Consider the following 18,396-nt stretch of genomic DNA (forward strand, 5'->3'; position numbering starts at 1 on the left):
GGACCACGGTGGTCAATATCAAAATGTGCTCAGGCTGTGTCTTGTGAATGGTCCGAGCCACAAGGCTACCCATCACTCACACTCGGCCTGACTGGTTAACTGTTCCCACATGATATAACGGCAATAAGACATCAGTTGGCATGCTGGTGACCTTAGAATTCTCCCCTCATGTTCTTCCTCCGGTCTTATTCTCCTGGGTTGTTTATTTGATTGTACGCGCAGCATCGTTACCTATTGTTTGTATATCGGAATAAATCAATAAGATGGTCAAATCGCCCTCCCTTGTCTCTAAGGACGCTTTGCTATGACCTTGCGTAGAGGTTCGCATTTCTTTAAATGGCGCGTCCAATACATATATATTGAATTTCATCTGGAATTGATCTTCAAGACCCTACTCCCTGATGGCTGATATGTACTCTATTACCGTACGTTTCCATTCACGCAGTCGGACAGGGAAAAGGAAGAGGGTCTCCCAGTTGCCCCATTCATGGATCGTGAAAAGGTCACCAAATCTTCCGCTCAGACCGGATTTCTCAAATTCGTTCTTATCCCCATGTTCCAGACGGTTGCCAAAGTAAGATACGTTATTGTTGGACCTTTCCTGACGTGGGTTTCACGTGACGTTTTTGGTTGATGTTGTCAGAGACGTGCTCCTCTGTGAGTGTTCCATTTATCAAGTTAATCGATACTGTGGGAAGCTGATCGACATCGTGGATCCTGAGTCTGTTCATTTGAATTGTCTTAGTCAGAAATTTTGAACAGAACAAAAGACTTACGAATATGCACTCATTTGCAAACTAATTTGGTTTTTGGAGAGACTCACCTGGAACCCAGCTGAATCTCTCGTTTGTGATGTTCTCAGGGTGTATATTCGCAAATTTCGTGCAATTTGGTTTCAAATAGAACATAAGGTTGACGGAAACCCGGAGAATGCGCCTACCTGATGAGCCCCAAAAAGGGCGAAACCGATCGTGGGATGTCGACGGATTTTCAGCGACCTTATGAGTAGTACATCACAAAGAACAAAAGACGTTTAGTACCGAAGCAGGATCGGACATGTCATTCACCGACAACTGAAGGAGCTTGGGTATCTCGCAAAATTCTGGCTTAAAAGTAATGTCACGGAAGTGCAGTGGATTAGGTCGGTAGAGTCCATACTAGGATACTTTGTCTTTCCGGTTTCGATTCCCAGCGAAATCGACGCTCCTCACTGCGGCACAAAGAACTAATACTGACCAATATTTCATGCTGGGTCTGTTTTTTTTTAATTGCTATTGGATCCAGCGTTGAAGCCCTATCACGGAAAAGCCATGTGCCTCTGTTATCGAAGAAACTAAACAACCACACGTGAGAATTACACCTAGAGAACAAGATATCCTGTCCTGGTTTACTTCTGAGCAATGTTCTCTACTTTGGTAAATTTTTGCATTGTTGAGAATGTCTGTGCGGTGTCCTGTTTGTCGATCTCACTTAGTTTGTCTGATATCATTGTACAGCAAGCATGCACCGTTGAAATCACATCCGTTTTTAGCTTGACAAATCAAAGTAGAAAGAACCCAATCAACTCTTTTTTCACATATGAGGGATCTGATAAATCTCGGTTGTCAACATCTGATGGCAACACACATTGGTTAAATGGGCACAGAAGATATCAAGAGAGACTAGGTGACGTGAAAAAGCCCAGCCATCATTTTCATAAAGGAAACTACTCACAAGATTGCTGAAAACTCTTCCTCCAGTTTCAACAGCCTCCACATTTTCCCTCTTCAGATATTCCCCATCATTGACGAGATTATGGTTACTCAATTGAAAGTTGCTTTGCATCGTTACGAGGAACTTCAGGCTGAGGAAGAGGGCGAACGAAAAAAGTCAAGTGCGATCATTGACGAAGCTGACTAACCGGTTCGACTACAGTCCGATGTTTTTGCTTCATTCATAATCCATTTCTACCTGTATGTACAGGTTGTACTGTTCACTGAGAGTTTGATCCATCCATCCACTTGAGTTCTATGTTTCACCTTGTCAAGTCGTTCTATTTATCCCCATTAACCAATGGGTACAGCATGGTCAGTACCCAACATACTTAAATGGTGCTCATTTTTTGTCGACACAGTTATCCCCTCAGAAACACTTCAACGCAATGTGAGTAGTACAACTGTAAATATAAAATAGAGCAGAAACCTTCTGTTATTTACTTGCCCCCTCCACTCCATTAACTTCCACCAGAATTTCTCGAAACCCAATTTGTTTCAAAGCCTGACCTGGGTGAATCAGTATATGCGAACGTGAGCCAGTCTTTCAGAGTTTAAACTTGCCTACCCTACTGACGTGTAACCGTACTTCTCAAGGATGAACCTCAGTGAACTAACACCAAGGGACGATTAGCATATCAGCTGATTCTCCGAGGCTCGCGTCTGGTACCATGGATACCCTGGTAGTTGCCCAAAAGAGATCCCACTTCGGTGACACCTGGCTTAAGCTCCAGTTAACCCAGAACCTCTCTCTGAATCAGAGTAGAACTGCAGTTCAGCGGAACGCAGTCTTCTGATGGGTACACAGGCGGACAGCTCAGCAGTTCATTCAATACTGTGGTGCAATAAGTCCTATATCACAAGAAACGTGGTTTCAAAATTTTGTACCCTGAAAACATGTTGACTGGAATGTTTTTGGCGTACCTTTTTTTCGAAGTGGGGACTTTGTATTGTCGAATCTCTCCCATAAGCGAGCATGAGATATTTCACCTTCGCGATGTAACATGCAATCCAAAATGAGTGAAAAACCCAACTTGACTTTGTCTCAATTGCTTCAAAAAGCAGAACCAACAAGTTTCTGCTCATCACCACCATCATTATCAGATGTAATAACGCGTACTTGCTGTACAGTGGTTGTAGCTGCCACAGTTTCGTTCACCGATGACTTGGAGAGGTCGGGTAGGTAGCTCCGCATTGGAAGGGGGAGCTGATAATTTAGTGCGTAAATACAGCTTTGTCAGTGGACTTAAGTGTGGGGACTTGGAAGGAAGCTATGCATTGAAGGCAATAGTTTGGATGCACGTGCGCTATTGAGGGCGTGACTGGGCCATGTCTGACAGTGTCTCCAACGATTGATGTGGCCCGTATTGGGGTCCCCATCCAGGAAGACGGCAATGACCAGCGCAGCTGAGTTTGCTAGTACTGGCTTCTATACTTCGCTGCCAAGTCATTTTTTGACCGCATCTGGCTCTTCTTCACCCTTCACCTTGTTGTGAACCAAAACAAACCAAGGCAAGCAATAGATAGCTTCACCTGCTTGGTTTATGGTGAGTGTCTCACGTTTGAGAATGAGCCGCGTGTACTGACATCAAGGATGGTGGCAGTCCTGTCCACAAGACACTCCACTTCTTGTTTGACAAGTGCTACGAGTGTAAGGTGATTTCACTGATGGCTTCTCCGTTTGTCGTCGGAAAATTCAAGTTTGCTTATCTCAGCGAAGAATGACAGGTTAACCGAGAGAAAGCGAGTGCAAACGATGTTTGTTCAAAATAAATGGAGAAATTGTGGGGTGATTGTTTAATCAAATGCATGGTCGTTTCATGGGGGCAAAACGTCTGCAGGCCCATTGCCAACCTCGGTGAACAAATCAACTTTCAGCTGATCAACCATCAATTTTTCCAATCGTTTCTTCAGTTTGGAGAAACACAAGAACCGGTCCATTACTCGGAATTTTTCGTGAGATAGTTGTGGCTGTCTTTTAAATCTACGTATAAAACTACTTTGATAAGAAAACGAATTTTTCGTGGCTTGTTTGAGTTCGCTATCGTGTTGGGTGGAACTTCAAGTCAAGAAATCTGAGTGCTCTTGAAGGATGTTTCTTATAGAGAGATACTAATGTGCTACGGTGGTCGTGGCCTTCTCATATGTCACATTTGGGTCAATAAATTCTGGCCAAACTAGCTGAGCTGTAATCAGGCGTGAATGACGCGCTTTTCGCTCTGCGAAGTTTACGGCTACGATGAACGCATGTCGTTAGCCCGGTTGCTTTCGGTGAAGCTGATTGGCTGAAACATATTCGCTGCATGTCCACCGCTTAGATAAGGTGCCCGTATGATGAGTTATTCTCCAGTATTTGTGTTCTGCCCGCGTCAGCGATTGGCTACAAAAAGTTTACATGCTATCTATTGGTTTACGTGCTGGCCCGCCAGCACAAGAAAAACCGCAGGCCCGGTCTTCAAGTCATTTCATTCTATTCTTGAAGTGCACGTGATAGGTAAAATACACATGTGATGCAGTCGAATGTAGCATAACAACACGCTGGCTGTTGAAATAAAACCGTGAACTATACATCGTGTGTTCTGATAGAGCGGAGCAGAACAAGTACTTTAACCATGAGAGCGGAGAAGTAATACGTTGGACGTTCAGGAAGGCCAAACCAATATTACAGATGGCTTTCGGAAAAAATAGGTTCCAAATAATTTTGGGTAGCTGTCGAAATCAAATTGCCTCACGGGTTGCGTGAAACACTTTTTACGTTCGTGGATTTTCGTTTCGTCTCTGAAACAGAGCGGGGTGGAGACAGTACTTAAGTGCGCATACTGAACTACAGCATTTCAGAAGTTTTGTAAAGGCATCCTGATACTCCTCCACAAACGACCATTCAGAATTGTTTATCTATTCCAAAAACGAGAGAAATCAGAACTCTCCTAGAAACAAACTACGAAGTTTACATTCAACATGCAGGCTCGTGACGGATCCACGAATGAAAACATACAGGAATCAGGACTGGAAAGATCCCCGCTTCGTTTGGAAACATCAACACTGCAAATGACTCATCGCTAAACGTAGAAGCCAAAAGACCGACTTCTGCTCAAGTATTTATGCCAACACACTCATGAAAACTACAGAATGTTTGGCTTAGGTGAGACATTTCTGACAATACAACTGAAAATTAGCACTAGTTACATCGTACTCACGAACAATGGAGACTAGTTGCCCCTCCACAGAAAATTCTATCATAGTTGGGCGAGAGAGAGCCTCAAATGTTGCGTTGGGGTTGGCTTTTTGGGGCAGTATCCCTGACAGACGGACTTGTTGTGTCATAAGAGGGCAGCTCACCTACCTGCCTTTAGTTACAACCTGACATCTACGTCTGTCCTATGGTTTGAACATTCCGTTTGCATGTGATATTGGTCACCTGCAGCCGCCAAGACCAGCTCACGGTAACCAACCTGTCTAATACTGATTGCCCTAAGCAGTCAGGTGGGCTACGTTAAGTTGGGGGCTAAAGTTCGAATACCAAATCATTCAAATATTGGTTTATAAACGAAAATAATAATTAAAAAGTCGTTTATCTGTAATACTCTCCCGATACTTAGCTACCTTAATGAAACACGAGGGCCGGGATACTGCCAGGTTGCCAAGACAGGGGAAGTTAAGAGGCAGAGGTCGGATTGCAGATATCAGGTTTGACCCACGCCCTAATCACTGAGCCATCCCGCCGCTTATCAACAAATACCTTACTATAAATACATTAAGAAAATAATAAAACTGCACGAACTTCAAATCGTGGGATTCCAGACAATGAGTTCGGTGCTGCAATGTGATACTGGACAAATAAGTGAACGGGAAGCAGTACACTTACACAAAGTTCGCGCGGACTATAAGCAAAGTAACCGCAAGATGATGGAGTCCCTGTGTTGGATTAAACTAAACGTACGGTGACAAGATCAAGGAGCAGTTTATGTTCACTTCACCACGAGAAAGGCGGATATAGGTATAAAGCTAAAACAACAACGTGAGGAATCCCGGTGGGAGAAAAGAATCAACACCTAAATACTCGTTGAGACCTAAATGCTAGTATTTGAGGGCGTTCCTGATGGACCGGACGGTGGGATCATTGGACAAGTCCAGTGGTTATGATGGCGGTCTTTTTGAATGTCTCCCCGCTGCTTTCCAAGTTGCATCTTGTGCTCAAGTGCACCACAAAACCAAAAAGGGGCAAGCCAACTAAACCAGACTCTGGAGGAAACTCCATGAAACATGTGAACCTTGTGAGTGATCCCAAGCTACCACTGTGATACTACTAATGTGAGAGGCTTGCAAGTAGTATGCCTTCTTCTTGAAATTCGCTTTGCGTCTCTTGAAAAGGGAGATGTGTTGCGGAATTTTTGGAGTCGCTTAGAAGCATTTGCTTGGATTTGAGCAACAGTCAATGAATATCCAGGAAAGTTCAGGAAGACGCGTTCAAGAGGAGATGAATATTCAGGGTAAACAAGATGCAGGTGAGAGTTTTACTCCCCTGTCCACTAGTCTGTAACTAATCAGTTAGCATTTTCCAATAAATAACTCCGCAGCGAAAGCCTTCTAACTTTCACCACGACGCAGTGGTAAAATGAAGCAAAACAGTTGGCAACATGAACAAAAAATGAACAAACCGTTTTGCCCAACACACGCATGCACCTCCTTCTGAAACAGGGCGCCATTGTTCTTGACAATAGGCTTGCAGATGTTTCGTCCCCGGTTGAGGAGACATCGTCAGTGTGCAGTTGAGTGGGTGCTTCCTCGGTACCTAGCTGCGTTTATGTAGGTTTTGAAGAGCATCTAATATCCTGTCATGTGACTGGCCAGTTGGTATATACCTCTTGTTGCATTATTGTAGAACCGAACGTGATTTTTTGCTGCGTTGTGGTCTGTACGCCTTTTACTCCATCGGTTTGTTGGATGGCTGCTTTGGGGTGCTTCGGGTCTGTTTGCAAGCCAATTGCAAAGCCAAAGACCAACTGCCATTTGATCAACCACCACTAATGTGATATATGAATAGTAACACGTCATCACTCTAATGACTATCTAGACCAGGGTAGTAAGATGGCCTATGAATAAGTTTTATTCCCATAGTACGACGAAAGTCAATCAATCATTTTTGATGGGTCAATGAATATCGAGTTTTCATTTTCACAGCACTCTGCACTCCACTTCAGACTGGTTCTGTGCACGTATCCGGAGCTCAATCGTCGAACAAGCCCATACTCGTGTAGAAATTCCTTCTAAGACGGTGGGATAATAACTCGGGTTAAGAATAGAACAAGCAACGACCACACACACGTGTATCCCCGTCAATAAAATATGGAAAACCACGCAAGTGGAAAATGTTGTGCCTGCGTTTGGATTCACAAAGAGTTTGACGACCGACAACAAGGGAAGAAATGGTCTGTGTTCTCTCCCACCCCAAAGCAGTGCGCAAAGAAAAATCGATTTTGTAAGAGGGCAAAACACATAAAGGTTTAAATATACCTACAACTGTTATTGTAAGTAGACTGGAAGCGATCGAGTATCACTATTTTCTTCTATCGCTATCGCCATGGATCACTGTCACATTTTTGCCTGAAAAGCCCAGCAAAGTGAGGCTTCCTCTCCATGTTTGACTAGCGAGTTCAGCTGCAGAAGCATAGGGGATTTCTGGACGAGAAGTTCTTACTTTATTTAGCGGTTTAGAGCAGACTGTATCGTAGTTGGAAATAGCGACGTGAACAAAACCACACGGGTTGTTGAAATGAACACCGTTGATTGCAAGCAACTGTGCCAGTCCGACAAAAGTGACGCAGCCCAGAGGGTCGATAGACTATTTTGGTAGCCAAACAGCTATTTCGTAGACTCGACCTCATGGTATATCGTAAAACAGTCCAATAATGAGGCCAATCAGAAGTGTAGACGGCACGTTCAGAGGCGTATTCGCTGACCAATCAGAATGCAGCACCGAAAATGCACGCCACACATGACGCACCACCAAGTTGGGGAGCCCCTTAACTGCACAATGCTCTAAGGTGCAAAATTTTTTGGATGCAATAAAACTTATTGCTCCAAAATGTAGCATTTTTGCATATGTGCTCAGACAAAAAATCCATCTAATCTGCCATCAATTTTTTTTGCAAATCACTAAATTTCATTGGCAAGTGAAGCAATCATAACTCTGTCTGAACAATTCTGGTAGATTAAATTACTAGTATGACCGGGACCCTGGAATTTCTAGAGTTGGATCAGAATTTTTTGAAATGTTAATCTGAACTCAATTGCCCGTCTGCTCTGCCAAACAGCGACACGTCGTAGCTTTCTGGAATCCAATTCGATTGTGCGAATACTGAGCGGCCCAAGCTGGTGGAAATATAGGGGACGGGTCTCGGTTACCCAATTGGCGAGTAACGATAAACGGTTGATACGACCTACAATCTTGTCCTTATAGCACTGCTTGATCCTCACTGTGCCTGGTTGGAAACACTACAAGATATGGCTGCCAACCGATATCAGTGGCGTTCTTGTTGTCAGTTTCTACCCAGATCGCCTGAGTGAATGTCTGGAGGTGTAGGCACCTCGGAATGATTGTGGTTACCTAGCACTAAGTCCCTTCTCGGTCTACCTCTACTCTTTTCTTCACAATAAGGCTTTTAAATAATTTATGGTTGTTCGGCAGTGAAGCATGGGTGTTGAACACTGATGTAATGCTGTCGATGATGATGATGATGATGGTGATGATGTTGATGACGATGATCATAAGGTGCATGATCCCAGTTCAGTCTATATCGGCGGATTTTACCTTCCCCAACAGTTTCCACTCACCTATGACAACACATAAACCGCAATTATTTCAGGTAACCACTGTGAAACACGTGAGGTACAGTTCTATTTCGTTTTTGATGATTTTGTGGATGTTGTGGATGAGGCAACCGGTGGTTTTGAAGAGCGAGGTGCAATCTTTTTAGTGGAAACTGAAGAACCAGTGCTTTTGTCAGCTGACTTGTGCATGGAACGTTTTGCTGTGAAACAGCGTGCGACAAGATGTGTGACATTTAAAGGCAACAGAATGAGCACAAAGTGAATAGATAGATGGGACGCATGGGATGGGGAGGGGAAAAAAAGAGATGAACATGAAAATCGATCGAAACTCATGGTTTAAATTAAGCTTTAGCTGGTGAAATAAATCAGCCATACCCTACAATTTCAACGACCAGTGCCGCTGTGTTTAACCGAAATTCTGTTCAGGAAATCCCCATGGTGAATCAACAGTTTAGGCTCTCTACATTGGGACAGGAATAGAACGCCCGAAGGTATATTATCGAGAGGAACAAAAATAAAACGGAGGTGCTGATTTTTCTACATTTTTGTAAAAAAAATTGCATCGGGTGAACAAAGCTAACATGCTCACACAGTTTGTCACACTCTAAATTTTCAAATGAGATTTTCTCCTGTCAGAGAAGCTGATCTGCAGTGAAAGCTCGGGAACACATTACAGCTTTTTTATCCTTGCACATCTCACGTGATTCCATGTGGTTTCGAGCTTAACGGTCCAGCTATGCACGACTGATAAGCAATGTGATTAGTTCTCACTTACACAAGATAGAGCATCACTGTTATTTCAATCACGGGAACTATATCACGTGATCACATATTGACTAGCTCGGATTTGGTTGGTTGGTACTGATTTTCTTGACCACTCCGAATAACCATGTTTTGCATTAATTTGTGGTCAACTTTGCCAAAAACCGGTCGCATATATGAGGGATTAAGTACACTAGCAACAGTATTTTGGATATATAAACAGTAAAAGCCCCATAATTACTGTCCTTGAGTTGAGAAACCAATGTACACACAATGCTGCATCACAGATTGGTCGAAACCCCCCCAAGAAGGTTCCTAGTAAAAGCCTCATAATGACTGTCCTTGAGTTGAGAAACGAATGCACACACAATGCTGCATCACAGATTGGTCGAAACCCCCCCAAGAAGGTTCCTCTCCAAAATCGTACGCTATATTCGGGTATTCTTGGCCGTAAAATCCAACATGTGAGTTCTTCATTGAACAAAATTGTGAGTTAGAGAGTCAGATAACTCGGGATCGCTCTCCGCGCTTGTAAGCTACGCGGTAAAACTTACAGTCTGGACTGAAATCACACGTGCGTGCCTTTTCAGTCTAATCAGTATAGGATCACCAACGTGCACCTAACTTGACCTTCGGACAGTTGCCAAGCTTACGAGGTATTCGTCGGGGAACCAAGATCTGTCGGCTTCGGGTTAAAGCCAAACTAAAATATCATACCCGAGTTCGGACTTGTTTTCAAGCGAAACACTGAATTTCTCCAATAGAAGCACATACATCCATCACAAAATTGTGTGACAATGTCAAAACGCATGCTCAAGCTCCAATCCAAGAAGGGCACCATAATACTGTGCTATCCGTGTCGTACAAAGTACGTATGTATGTTGTTCCTGACTTTTTCTGTTCACTTATTTGATGCGCGGATAAAAAAAGACCCGAACTCGGTAGAATTCATTGCGGAAAATTTTATACTGGTTGGAAACACAACTTTGCTGAGACTCTCGCTCATCTCCGAATGAATGAACCGCAAGAAAACTGCCCCGGGTTTTATTCGGAATCCGCGATTTCGTGCACCAGCAGAAAGCTGGGTTGGTTTAGGTTTTGACGAATTTCAAAAAGGGCCAAACCGTTAGCAAGCCGCAATCGGCATCCTCATAAGAAGTGTCAAATTAACGGAAAATCTACATGTGGACCGTCATTCTAATCAAAGCATCGAGTGGCATATTCCATTCGTAAACGAGGGATTTAGTCCTGATTCATATGAGATTCCCATCATTACAGACTGATATGCACAACTACAAGTTGTTTCCGGAGGCAATGAATAATTTTCACCGCGTTTTTTACGGTTTGGGTTTTCTTCGCAAATTCAACAGAGAGCCCGAGGCAATGGAACCAAATGCGAAGTGGCGCAGTGGCCAATGGAATGTAAGCACATGTTAACTGAGTGCCATTCATCAGTTGTCTACCAAGGGTTTGCCTCCGCCCATCGTCGTTGGTCACGGCGAACCCTGTAAGCTCACCGAACAGGTGTGACTCACATCGGTTGCCCAATAAGCTGACAGCATTATGGTCCTTTTCGCCTATGGGTGAGCAAGTTAGCCATGGGCACTGTCACAAGCCTAATCGAACAGTATTCAGTTGCTGTGCGAACGAAGTAGATCTATTCGATGGCTGCAGACAAACTGTGGAAAAGCTCAGGCGAGATTTTACCTGATGCCCTGACGAATGCAACTGTAAAATGCGCGAATGGCCGCCAACAGGACCATCAGCCGCACTCAAAGTTTACCGTATAGTCATCGGGAAGCAATAAGCGTAACCTGATCGACACAACGATGCGCTGGCAAACTTCGACGCATCAGTGTCACATCGACTGGTTAGTACACGATGCGCTGGCAAACTGCGACGCATCAGTGTCACACCGACTGGTTAGAAAACGTTCAAAATAAAGATGCCAAGTCCAGCAATCAAACCTAACGACGTACGGTAAAGTTCGAAGAACTGATGACTGACCCTTTCATGATGGGGTACCCTTATAAGGCGGTTTATTAGCGACCTGCAATAAACGGAATGCAGTCAGATGCGTAGAATACGTAGAAATTTCCTTGTTATGTCCGATGACCCTGTTCCGATGCGATCATTAGAGATAACTTAATTGCAGCGAATACACTGGGTCTACTCGATACCATCCAGTGATAAAGAGCTAGGCCGAACACACCACAGATGAACCGATGCTTTCAGGTTCCATTTCCATCGCCTGAGAGAGTCACACTAAAAGCGGACTGGTATGTGCCAAGAACAATACTTGAATAGGTGACTGGCAGCAACCTGACGCGAATGGTTCTACGTCGAAAGCGGGGTCAGGAATATCTGAGTGATATGTGCGTTTTATTCTCAGACGAGAAACCGCATTGACTCGGACAAATGGACTTACTCTCTTTTGAGTCAGCACCCCCCTGAGACCGACTGGTAGACTTGGATGTTGCAACTTTACCGATGGAAGACTTTTTATCTCCTCTATCAGACTTCCCGCTCGTTTGGGATTGATTCCGCAAACTGGCACTGGCCGACTGGTTCTGCTCATCCTCGGGTACTTCGGCTGTCGTTTCGGGCGCCACAACATCGCTTGTTGGCGGTGGTTCTGCCGCAGCTTCTACCACAGGTGGTTCAGGTGCCTCAGATGACAGCGCGACTTCAGGTTCCTCCTTTGGCATCTCTTCAGGCGGAACTTCAACTTCTGGCTCTACCTGATCTGGAGGAATAAAGTTCAGTTTATTTTGGGCTTCACTGCACAACCTCTTACAAACAGAAACCAAGGGTTTTCAAAGAAAAGACAACAAACGGTGCTCCCTTTCCAACCGATAATCAAAGTGCGAAATCTTCGAACGACACCAAACAGTGAGCACTTACCTGTACTTTCCAAAACTTCTTCCATAACTTTTCAGTGACGATTAATAAAGGAACGTGAGCCAGAATCACGCACATTTATTCGGGTTGGATTGCTAATCCTAACTCTACAGCCCGACCTTGGGTCCAAGTTGCTTCAGTCACGCACTGGGATGCCACTCGCCTTTGTCAGCAGCACCAATGACATGCCGTGACAATTTGTGAGTAGTATCTGATAAATAGCATTGGTTTATCAAGGTGGTACGATTAAAAAGTGGTGGACATGGGATTTTGGTCTAGTCCAGCTCAATTAATCGTAATTGTTTCAACAACTAACAGCGGAAGAACGAATAAAAGTGAAATAACTTCATTGTTTTTGCATGGTACGGCCGGGGACTAGTGCGTTTTGGCTGCCCTCGGTGGCGTAAGTCGGCAACGCCGTCATTGGATTTTAGAAGACCCATCTTGGAATACGTTGTTCCCTCGAATCACTCTTTGTGATGCCCCACTTACACGGAAGAAAACCTCTCAGAAAGGCACAGGACCAGTAAGGGCTGGCCATTCTTTGATCTAACGATTCGCTGTCCAGTTACTAAGGGGCATCCATACGAGGTCCATCACTTCGGGGAGGAAACATGAATTCGAATCCACCGCTCAAATGAACCGTAAAATCCTGCCACAGCTTATTCAAAATGGAGACTGCAGCATGCGTAGACCGTTTCATCGGAACAAGATGGACCGAATACATTTTGATGTCAAACACACCCAGTTAGCTGCACTGGTGTACTACATCCTGTGACCCACCTGATGATATCTTTTAGTTGGTAGAATAGAACGTCCCTCTGAGATGAGACTAGGCAAGGTTGGTCTTTACTCCGAAAATTTTCAGAAATTCACTTGTAGGCAGTTTACAAGACTGTCGAGTAAAATCGTTACCCTAGTGGTAATTTACAAAATGCCACTACAGGGTGATGTAAAAGTGGCGCGTATTTGGTCCTTTACACCGTGACCTTGAAAGGTTTTAACGTCGTCATTTCTCTGCCAATCGGATTGTGGTAACCTGGAGCTGCGGTAGTTCAGTCTTCAGACTAACATGTAATGACGACGCAATGTCTTCGTTTCATCACTTCACCACCAAACCCTATTACACCTGTCGTCACTTTCCGACAGAGTACCAACATCGTTATCCATGGCTTTATTGCACAATTGGACGTGACGTGGGTGCTCATGCGTCCACCCGTGTTTTGTGACGAATCTGTTCCTGTTCGGACTGATTTGAGTTACGATTTGCGAAGTCGTTTTTCTGTAGGTTAGCGGCAGAGAATATCGACTTCTAACGACAGAGGTCAGAATTCATTCATGTTGATATAGACGAGCAGTAATCATGAGCACTTGAGGTGACCACAATTATTTCTTGTTTATAGAGTTGATGGAACCAAATAAAAAGAAGAGGGCCGTCGCTGGGGAGTCATTTATTGGAAACTGCCAACTGAACGGCTACAGACTACTGGACAGGGAAGCAAAACTCTCATGTGCATCTTGTTTACAAAAACTGAATATCCATCCTCTCTTCGAAGGCGTCTTCCTGAACCTTTCGGATATTCATTGACTGTTGCTCAAATCTGAGCAAATGCTACAAAGCGACTCCAAAAATTCCCGTAATAGATATCACTTTTCAAGAGATGCAAAGCTAATTTACAAGAAAAAATACTACTCGCCTGTCTCCCCCATCAGAAGTATCACCGTTACACTTTAAAGGTCATTCGCATGCCACCGACTTTCGTTTCCCTCCGTCAGGTCGGTTTCGGCAGTGGGTCTACTCGGCCGCTCTTCGGGTGTATCATGCCGCTTACGAAGCTGCGTCTCATTTACTCTTTGCGATCCCCGACCATCTCGAATTGTATAGACGTTCCCACGGTGGTCGGTAACGACAAACGGCCCTTGCCATTGACTGCCTAGCTTCCGCGACCCCATTCCACTCCCTCCAGAATTCTGGTGATCCTTCCACTTGACCTTCGTGCCTGTGGAGAATGTTCGTGTCTTGCTGCTTGTTGTTTTCTGCCTAATACTTTCCTGAACGGCGGTCAAGTTCCTCTTCTTTCTTCCTCTAGCTCCTACGGAGACAAGTGTGTTGTCTGCCGCAACCCACTTTCATGATCAGCCGGATTCCTCATATAAACATGATCCTTAGAACTCCTTCCTTTGCGTATTCCCTAGAAATTCCGTCTACCCAAAACTGCCATACATTTGTCCAGTGATAAACGCAGTCACGTGAATAAAAACTCTAATTTTGTCTGATAAGCTATCGCATTTGCAGTAAGCACGTGGACTTTCCTATTTTGTGTCCATTCGGATGTCGACAAACACCCAGAATTTTTTTTGACAAATGGACAGTAATGGGTGATGCTAAAAACCAGGTCACTCACTTCCTTCTTCTTCGTGTTTATCTGCAAGGAAAACGTGAGAGCGAAAATTCACGAACAGCAGATCCGCCAAACCAAATTCGACTACTCACATCGATTACCTTGAAACAAGGTCATCTCCACTTAGTAGTTGTCACAATGCATTTAAGGTCGGTTTGGCTATTCAAATGCCGAATTGTTTTGATGGAAAGGATAGTGTGTTTCTAATAGCCTTTCACAAAAAACTCATCAACTCATCTGAGGACAATCCCGAGACAATGGCCAGTGGGCGGTGCACATGGGGCTGTTTGTACTTTTCACACGAATGGTTTGAAAATTGCCGGTCCAAAAACTGGACATGCAGGTAAGCTGGCTTGGGAACCGGCAAGCAGATTGTCATCCATCTTACGTGGTGGCCCAGGCAATGCTTGAAACAGAACCAGGTTTTTCATGTTCAGTTCTCGCAACAGGCAACTCTAACACTGCACCGTGCACGTCTTTGAAGTAGCCGAACACCGATCACGCGGAGTAAACATCTTCGACGCGTGAGTGAAAGAGTCAAACATCAGATTGGAACGACAATCTCGAATGAAGAACGAAGAACGCCTCGATCGGTGGGCTGATTACTTCGAACAAGAACTGTCGTGGCCATCAGCTGGCACTAATTTAGAGCCCACAGGTGAAGGAGAACCCTGGACAATGAACGGGGAACCACCTACAGCCTCGGAGGTTTACGACTGCATATGTTCCCTCAAGCGCCACCGAGCTCCCGGTCCGGATGACCTTCCACCCAAGGATCGCGATGAAGTCCTCAGTTAGCGTTTGTCCGATCTGTTTCCTTGCAATTGGGAAACGGAGTCTGTCACAGACAACTGGGGAGAATCAGTGATAGTGCCCGTTTTCAAAAAAGGGGCCCGTAGAGAGTGCGGTAACCACAGGGGGATAAGCTTGACCCCGGTCGTAACGCGACTGTTAGTGTCAATTGTGCTTCGTCACCTTACAGTGGGTCGCAAGACACAGACTCGTGAGCAGCAAGCGCCATTCCGGCCTAGGAGGGGTTGTGTTGACCATATCTTCACACTTCGTCAGGGGCAAGAACAACGCTGTACGTATACGTGACCCACAATTCTAGTAGCTCCGAGGCGCATAATACGTATCTTGGAAGTTGTATTAGTTCTGATTGTACTGTGACAGATGAGGTGAATGCACGAATCTGCAGGGCTTGCTAATTTGAGACACCTATGGCGTCAGAATGGTTTATCCCTGAATCTGAAGGGACGTGTGTATCAAGCTACAGTACGGGCTGTTTGTTGTATGGATGTCAGACTTGGCCTATTCGAGCAGCGGAACTGAGGCGTCTTCAGGTGTTCGGCAATCGTTGTCTCAGAACCATAGCTCGTATGGGTTGGTGTCGGCGAATCCGTTAACGAGGTATTAGAGAGCGTGTTTTCATATGTGCAACGGGTACTTCCATTAAAGTATTTGTCCAGCACCAGAAGCTGTGTTGGTTGGGACATGTGTTACGTATGCCGAACCATCGTTTACCGAAGAGAGTGCTGTTTTTCATGCCCTTTTCAAAGTGGCATAAACAGAGAGGTGGCCAACCCTTGACTTGGAAGAAGAGTATGGAGGAGATCACGAAACGCTCGGGTGCTGTAGGTGCTACTCGCCTTCCAGGATGGGGCCCACGTGATCCTCACCGTGCCTGGTTGGAGACACTACAAGATATGGCTGTCAACCGATATCAGTGGCGTTCTTGTTGTCAGACCGCCTGAGTGAATGTCTGGAGGTATAAGCACCCAACAGTAAGCTAGCACTAAGTCCCTTCCCCGTCCACCTTTACTCTTTTCTTTACAATAAGGCTTTCAAATAAATCATGGTTTTACTGCAGTGAAGCATGGATGTTGAACACTGATGTCATGCTGTCGATGATGATGATGACGCGTGGTAATGCACCCCCTTTCCTACGAGTCCATAAAGAAGGTCAACCATCTGCGACAGACCCATTTTTGCAGTGATTGAGTGACAGGAATTGCGCGATAGTGAGGGTAAACTGGATAGCACGACATCTGCACGCCGGCTTTGGAGCACCAAACGGCACTTGACGGTGTCCCCCACTTTTCCGGTCGGTGGAAGACGGGGAACAAATGACACGGTTGGTACGTCTGTGAGTCTCTCACACCGGATTTGAGGCAGTCTCAACCGTAGCTGCGGCTGACCTCAACGAAAGCAGGAGGAACGTCGAGTACCTGCGATGAATCGGTGCTAGCTGAAACCTGGCGATTTGATATACACGTGAATGCTGTATGGTTTTCGCGGTGACAATGGCGATGAGGCTGCGCGATGATTCGGTATAGTTAAAGATAGTTGAAGATAGTTAAAGATAGTTAAAGGTAGGGTTAGAAACCCAAAAGCACGTTTTGGAATTTGTGCTGGAATATCTATGCAGTGGTAGGATAGAACACACACAAATTCTCTCCATATGAGGTTTCGTGCAAAATATAATAGGTACGCAAGAGAATTGTGCGAAAAGATTTTCAAGGCGAAAATACCAAATTCAAAGGCGAAACCACTTCTAACAGAAGGGTCGGATTCGAAGATTCAATGCCAGATCAAGCAGAGAAGAGGTCGGCTGGTCCTAAGTCGAAGAATGCTCAGTTGGGAACTATTTTGAGAACTCTAAAGGAGCCGATCAATTTACTCGAGCACCGGGACCTGATTAGTGCTGTTTAACGAACAAAATACTACATGAATGAAAAGGCATAACTTCCTCTCTTAATGTAACGGTACGTACCATCGGTAGGGGCTGGTTTCACTCCAGGTTCCGCTGCATGTTCCGACGCCACTTCCACCGCAGGTTCCGACGCCGGTTCTGTGGCAGGCTCCGATTTCGATTCGGCTCCTGAAATGAAGGTGGGATGAAGTGCAGAACTAGTTCCACTCTCTTTATTCGTTCCTTTGAACCTTGATAAACCACAACGAAGATGGAAAGTACGCTTCCATGAAAACTCTGATTAGTGCCAATTGAAGTGGAAACATAAAACACGTTAAACAAAGCAGTCAAACTTGGAAACACAGGTATGTCGGTATTCAGTATAAAAGAAGAGACATGCCCAGATGCCGACTTTAACCGTCTCCTCCTCTTATCGGATTAGTACTGAGGATAACGACCGCCTTCAGTCTCATGCATCCAAACTTCAGGGAAGCTAGGGCCACAAACTCAACAAGCAGAATGATAAACGTTAAGACACGAATTGGAATCCACAATGACACGTGATTAATCGTCCAGATTTCACAGCGGTAGTAAAAACAGGTAATGATGGGAAATCAGCTTCGTTCACCCGTGGTGTAACTATCAAAACGTTCGCCTCGCCTTCAGTTTGATGCTCATCCATTCTTATTGTAGCTCCTTTTTCTCTCCATGTTTGAACCCACTGTCTTCCACGTCTACTTCACGAATTCAATATTCACCAGTACTGTCTCATGAACATTTGACCCTTGACATATCGGGTCAATTTTCACGAAGATTATGCGTCCGCCTCTTGATCACTTGCGTTACCAGGTGCTGTGCACTTAAGTTTGTCGTCAATTCAGGTCGATTTGCCCTTTGTTCCGGGCTTTCTGTGGACTTGCGCTAATTTGTTCAACAATTTGGACAAATATCCCCAAAATTTGAGGTTTTTATCCGTTTCATGTGTGCGTTTTTGTACATATAGTACCTGAAGACCTTGCAATTATCGGCTTGCGATTTCGCGCCTCACTCAGACGGG

General features: G+C 44.9%; 4 protein-coding genes across 4 annotated transcripts in view; 3 read left to right on the forward strand and 1 right to left on the reverse strand.

The window, feature by feature from the left end:
• Positions 1–1,899, forward strand: part of T265_10310 (hypothetical protein) — a gene marked incomplete at both ends in the record, with an annotated part of 5,408 nt that extends 3,509 nt beyond the window's left edge. Inside the window, 2 exons of the mRNA XM_009176644.1 lie at positions 446–574; positions 1,771–1,899. Of these exons, the coding sequence (XP_009174908.1) occupies positions 446–574; positions 1,771–1,899 (258 nt within the window). The remainder of the gene's footprint in view (positions 1–445; positions 575–1,770) is intronic.
• A 153-nt stretch (positions 1,900–2,052) lies between these two features.
• Positions 2,053–12,102, forward strand: T265_10311 (hypothetical protein; the record flags this gene model as incomplete). Its single annotated transcript, XM_009176645.1, has 3 exons — positions 2,053–2,142; positions 10,623–10,766; positions 11,863–12,102. The coding sequence occupies 3 exons, from the start codon at positions 2,053–2,055 to the stop codon at positions 12,100–12,102; spliced, it is 474 nt and encodes a 157-aa protein (XP_009174909.1).
• T265_10312 (hypothetical protein) overlaps positions 4,200–18,396 on the reverse strand; it is a gene marked incomplete at both ends in the record, with an annotated part of 43,400 nt that continues 29,203 nt past the window's right edge. The window contains 4 exons of the mRNA XM_009176646.1: positions 4,200–4,529; positions 11,773–12,090; positions 14,651–14,671; positions 17,421–17,528. Of these exons, the coding sequence (XP_009174910.1) occupies positions 4,480–4,529; positions 11,773–12,090; positions 14,651–14,671; positions 17,421–17,528 (497 nt within the window). The remainder of the gene's footprint in view (positions 4,530–11,772; positions 12,091–14,650; positions 14,672–17,420; positions 17,529–18,396) is intronic.
• Positions 15,215–18,396, forward strand: part of T265_10313 (hypothetical protein) — a gene marked incomplete at both ends in the record, with an annotated part of 25,012 nt that continues 21,830 nt past the window's right edge. Inside the window, one exon of the mRNA XM_009176647.1 lies at positions 15,215–15,440. Coding sequence (XP_009174911.1) covers positions 15,215–15,440 — 226 coding nt within the window. The remainder of the gene's footprint in view (positions 15,441–18,396) is intronic.

This window comes from Opisthorchis viverrini (genome assembly GCF_000715545.1).
Source record: "Opisthorchis viverrini unplaced genomic scaffold opera_v5_357, whole genome shotgun sequence".
Lineage (NCBI taxonomy): Eukaryota > Metazoa > Platyhelminthes > Trematoda > Opisthorchiida > Opisthorchiidae > Opisthorchis > Opisthorchis viverrini.